This window comes from Pteropus vampyrus, unplaced genomic scaffold (genome assembly GCF_000151845.1).
Source record: "Pteropus vampyrus isolate Shadow unplaced genomic scaffold, Pvam_2.0 Scaffold399, whole genome shotgun sequence".
Lineage (NCBI taxonomy): Eukaryota > Metazoa > Chordata > Mammalia > Chiroptera > Pteropodidae > Pteropus > Pteropus vampyrus.
In genome coordinates this window covers 1,310,084-1,315,378 of record NW_011889180.1, presented here as the reverse complement: position 1 = coordinate 1,315,378, position 5,295 = coordinate 1,310,084, and the positions used below count along the sequence as shown (strand labels likewise).

The 5,295-nt window shown below is 40.4% G+C and overlaps 2 protein-coding genes across 6 annotated transcripts in view; one reads left to right on the top strand and one right to left on the bottom strand.

Moving 5' to 3' along the window:
• Nucleotides 1–4,190, top strand: part of PKD1L3 (polycystin 1 like 3, transient receptor potential channel interacting) — a 69,389-nt gene extending 65,199 nt beyond the window's left edge. For 4 of the 5 annotated variants that reach the window (XM_023523645.1, XM_023523644.1, XM_023523642.1 and 1 more), the window contains 2 exons: nucleotides 526–607; nucleotides 1,033–1,409. In XM_023523645.1, the coding sequence (XP_023379413.1) occupies nucleotides 526–607; nucleotides 1,033–1,301 (351 nt within the window). In that variant the 3' untranslated portion in view covers nucleotides 1,302–1,409. Of the gene's footprint in view, nucleotides 1–525; nucleotides 608–1,032; nucleotides 1,410–3,462 lie in introns of those variants that run through there. The other variant, XM_023523643.1, reaches the window with a different exon arrangement.
• IST1 (IST1, ESCRT-III associated factor) overlaps nucleotides 3,732–5,295 on the bottom strand; it is a 21,653-nt gene continuing 20,089 nt past the window's right edge. The window contains exons 6-7 of the mRNA XM_023523664.1: nucleotides 4,900–4,982; nucleotides 3,732–3,809 (exon numbers count right to left, since the gene is read on the bottom strand). Of these exons, the coding sequence (XP_023379432.1) occupies nucleotides 3,732–3,809; nucleotides 4,900–4,982 (161 nt within the window). The remainder of the gene's footprint in view (nucleotides 3,810–4,899; nucleotides 4,983–5,295) is intronic.

Sequence of the window (5,295 nt, the reverse complement as noted above, 5' to 3'; positions counted from 1 at the left end):
AACAGCTCACTGCACAAACACTGAACACTATTTTCACTTTTTGCGTTTTACATAAAAGTGAAAAGTCCTCTTTGAATTTCTTTGGTTAGCGAAAACAGGTACTAATATAGGTCTTTCCTGAAAGTGAAGTGGCATAAAGAGAACTTTTGAAAAGTGGGAGTTACCTTATAAACTATATCATGATTTTATACCACTAGAAAAGCTCAAATGTAGCTGCTCTTAAGATTACACGCTGATGTAATACACCGTATCAGCATATTCCCTTTATTAGTCTCCATAGTTCTGCCAACTATTTTCCTAGGAAATCCAGTTTACCAAGACTATATAACATTCTATCTACTGTCCTATAAATAGCTGGCCCTCAACTCAGTAGCAGAAACACTCCAGTTCCTGACAGCAAATCATTTAAGGAAACAGTATCTTTACTATTTATATTTACTTTTTCTTTAGTTTTTGGTATTTTTTTCCCTCCAACATTAGCAACAATTTCAATTTCCTTGCTTTTCTCCTTTTATCTTCCAATAGACTTGGAAAGAAGCTACACTAACAGATATGCTGCTACAGAAGCTCTCGAGTTTGTTAGGAATCCAGCGGCACCGGAACACTTGTGAGTAAACAGCCATGACAGCAATGGGCACTGACACTAAAGTTTTAAAAGACGAACTATCTTAAACCTGTTACCTCCTTGCTAATTACCTTTGCATAGCATAGCTTAGAAAATTATAGACATTTACAATACACTTTAATTTTGTAAGTCAGTGAGAAATAAAAATCCCCTTGGCTGAAAGTTCTTATGTTTATGGATCTTGGCACTGTCGGGAAAGGGTTAATGCTACAAAAGTGACAGGATAAACAAGCTTTGCTGCCAAGCAGCAAGTAACAGAATACTCACAACCCACGTTCCAGGATGGCTGTGGGAAACAAGAATGAGTCAGAAGTGAGCTCACTTCAGCTTATTAAACATACATGCATGAGATCTGGCTGATGAGGAATGCATTTGTAACACTGTGCTCCTTGCTCTAATTTAATTAGGTTCTGGACCCAAGCCAGAAGCCTCTACAGTGATGGAGAGGAGTAACCAAGCAAACACACAGATGCTACCTAGGCTTGCTGACATTGAAACAGGCTCTTTACTGAGAGAGGCATCTGTGTCACCCATGGAGCAGCCAAAGGTAAGGTCTGGCCCAACATGGGTCACTTGCTTAACATCCTCCCCACTAAAACGTGAATTTGCACATCACTTGACCAAACCAGTGGAGAAAGCAGGGCACAGAATTTTTAACTTTATTATCAGCTACTAAGTTATGATACAAACCAATCAGAACCATTAAAGAAAAGTTACTTGAAACAGATATGTACAGATAAACAGAAGCCAAAGTCATATCTTCTGATCCCAAAGCCAAACCTGTGGGAAAGGATGGCCTTAGCTAGGGGACAAAGGAGCACATAAGTTAGAAGAGTAAGAGTCTCATCCATTGAGAAAAGCTGCAAACAACTAGCCACATGGGCACCAAAATCTTGACATCACTTTTTAAAGGTTCTCTTAATCATATAAAGTTTTCAAATGAAAACAGGAACCCCTCTTCTCTTTAGGCTTTCCAGCTCACTATTCAAGAGACTTGAATACTTTTATTAAGGCAACTGGAAGCCCACCTTAGCCTTGAATGGTGACAAGTGCCCAATATGTGACTTATCCTTCATCAGTAATGCAGTCTAACAGAACATGCTATGGGAACAACAACAGGAATTTATACAGTGCTGCCCTCTGGTAAAAGGGAAACATAGCACGCAAATAAAGCAAAAGGCCACAGAGGGCTCCCTGAGAATCCAGCAGAACTGAGAGGACTTCAACTTTCCAAATAAACTGGACCCAGGTGGAATTGTGCCCTGCAGCAAGGAGTAGTGTATAAGCCAATGAGAGGACCCAGCTTCCAAGGACTGTTACAGTGGCTTCCTGAGTCATTTTCTCTCTCCCATTCATATGAGTGGAAAAAAATACACACCTTGGCCTTGATTCTCACTCACCACAAATCCCTCTACACAGAGAGAACTGTTTCTAAGTCTAGAACCTCAGCACGAGGTGGGGATACTTCATGAAGTACTCTCTTCCAGTGTCCAGCCATCTTTGGCAGCTTTTCCCACAATGCTTTTACCTTCTCACTCCCCTGTGGAGGGATGGTGGAACAGGTGAGGCGAGAACCTGGGGTCTCACTGATGGGAAACGGGTAAGCACAGCTCACAGGAGACAGCTGCTTCGGCCTCATAGTGTCTTCAGTCGTTCGTCTCTTAGGAGCAATAAAGAACTGGAAAGCAGCAGAATTTGGTAGAGCAGGAAGAGAGCCCAGAGGAAGAGTGTGCTCCGTAATGGTTAAGAGATGAAACGGAATTTCATGGAGATTCTTTGTTACAAGGAGAAACTGCTCGGTCTCAACTCCCAAACTTGCCTGGTTTAAGAGGCCTATGTTTTCTTTTTCAACTCTTCAAATCTCCGAGAAAGATCATCAAAGTCAATGTCCTCCGATGCTGAGGTATTGGCACCAGCAGATGTGGTTGGTAGTGTATCTGGCACAGATGGCAACTCTGGTAGTACAAAGTTGTCGTAGGTATCCACAGGTCTGGAAGGGGGCTTTGCAGAGGCTTCTGGCTTGGGTCCAGGACCTAATTAAGGCAAGGAGCACAGTGTTACAAAAGCCATGTGGCTGAGATCCTCAAAGCCCCCAATCCCCTTGGGCAGAAAAAATAAAACCACCAAAAATTATAGGAGAAAACTAGTTTTTTTAAATGATTAATACTTAATTCTAAAGGTAAGTACACATGAGCATCCATTTAAACAAACTGTCCCCTTTGACAAAGGTCTGTTCCCATAACAAAGTCCAAGGAGTAGTACTAGAATGAACAGCTGTTAAAGGCTTAAGGGAAAAAAATTTAAGGAATGTTAACATTAATCTTATTTGATATAATAGGATCTGATCTATATTTCTAGTCTTCTGTTTTGTATTTTACAAGTTAAAGTCACCCCTTCCTACCTGCTATTTCCATTTACTGCTAAATGCTAGAACAGGCAAACTATAATTTTAAAAAAGAACAGTGCTCACGTCTGGGGTAGAGGAGTAGAGCTGACTCTGGAAAGGAATTCAAGGGAACTTTCCTGGGGGGAAATGTTCTACACTTCACTGAGGTGGTGGTTACATATCACACATAGTGTGTATGTGCATATACCCACACATCAAAACTCATCAAAATACAGACTTTTGTGTATTTTTGGATGTAAACTATACCTCAATAAAACAAATGTCTAATTTTAAAAAATATACGCCCTCTGGGTTTCTGGAGTACTGGGCAGTTTACTGTTTGAGTGGGTGGCTACATGAGCATGCCTGCTTCTTTGGAGAGTCGCTGAGCTATTCACTTATGGTTTGTGTATATTTACCCCTCTTAAATGCCCTTTTTAAATATTTCCAGGCACAACTGAAGCTGAAGCAAGAGGAATATAAACTTGAGAGTAACTGAAAACCAGTTGAAAAGCTATGAGTGAAAAAGAATGACACCACTAACAGAAACAGGGAACTTGGGAGAGTCTTTGGGGCCAAGGAAGATCTCTTCATTTTGGAAAAGGGAAATCCTGAGTTCTATTTTTGCTATCCTGCCTTTGGACAAAGGACAGGGAATGTGGACTGAATGCCACAGACAGGAAAATAGTCTGAGAGAGGAGCATAATGAGAAAACAAAAATCAGCACTGAGCCTTGAGGGTTTCTGACTCACCAATAATCTGTGCAGAAGAGACATTCTTATCAGCATTGTCATCGACCTGAAACACAAAGACTGTTACCAGAGGAGAAAGTGCCAACAGGTTACAAGCCCTTGCATTTTCCAAAAGCTAAGCTGCTCAGCAAAAGCAACAGAACCTGCTCCAAAGAAACTGCCCCTCCACTCTTTCCTGAATTTCCAGACAGGTATCATGTTGAATTCTTAACTGCCAAGCAGAGAAAAAGAAAAGTCTTTACTACATATACCATAACACCTCCTTATACTGATACCTTCACCTTCCAAGCAGAGGGAAAGCACTAAACCACTGAATTCATCTCCAAGAACCAAGTTCTCAAATACTGATGAAGTTTTTCTAACTCATTCCTAGAAACAGTTGTTGCAATGGTTCAATGCGTGCAAGACAGAAACCTAAGAAAAACTCAGGCCCAACATAAAAACCAAAGGAAAGAATACTTGGCAAGCTCAAGAACAGGGGACTCTCCCTAGATGAATGATTTCCACGGCAAATGCCATACTATTTTGTTTTCTCAGTAATGTATCGTGGAAACAGGTCTCAAAAGGTACATACTGAGAACACAAAGGCTTGCAAAAAACAAGTCATCTAATTCTAAAAGCTGTTAAAACTGCCAATAGTTCAAGGCATTATCATATTAGCTACTAGTAGCAAGTTTTAACTAAAATAAAATGAAAAATTAATGCTACAGGCTAAAATTTACTATCTAGATACTTCTGTATAAAACAAAAATCTGATCACTATGCTTTTACAGAGTACTGAGCAACTTATAAAACTGGTATTTTAATTATGATATTGTAGCACCAAGTGATTCTCCACAGCCCCCCCCCCCCCAAAAAAAAACTGGTTAAGTGCCCTACCAAAACTTTCTAAGAGATCTGCAGCTCCCTCCTGATTCCTGGCTGAACTGCAGACAAAGCACTGCCACCAATGATGCTGCCACCACACCCCATTTCCAAAGTAATGTTAAAGCAACACAAGAATCCAAAGCAAGAACGATGCCAGTACTAGGAGTTGATCAAAACTTTGCCTTCCCTGTGGCCATTATTATGTTCTCTTCATGGGATTCGCTCTCTTGCTGCTTATAAAAGAGGCTCAGGCACTTACAGATTCATACGATGGGGGAGTTGCTGGTATCTGAGGTGGATGAATACTGGGAAAGGCCTGATAAGTCCCCATTGGCAATCCATTGAAATCCGACTGCAAGAGAAGAAAGGCAACATCAAAGACCCTGCAATTTGCAATTTTCTTGAGGTGTATGGGAAAGGAAAAATACATATACATATACAGAAGGTCCTCAGATAACATGGTTTCGTTATAATATTGATAAGATGCCATAGAAATGTAACTATTTCTATCCAATGACCTAGAGTAAAATTGGATTTCATAAAAAGTGTAATAAATGATTATTCATTTTTGGAAAAAGTTACTAGTATGCCTGCATCGGGTCCCAAAGATGTTGGGTGAAAAAACTACATGAAAATGAGCCTTTTTAGCACCCTCTCCCCAGATT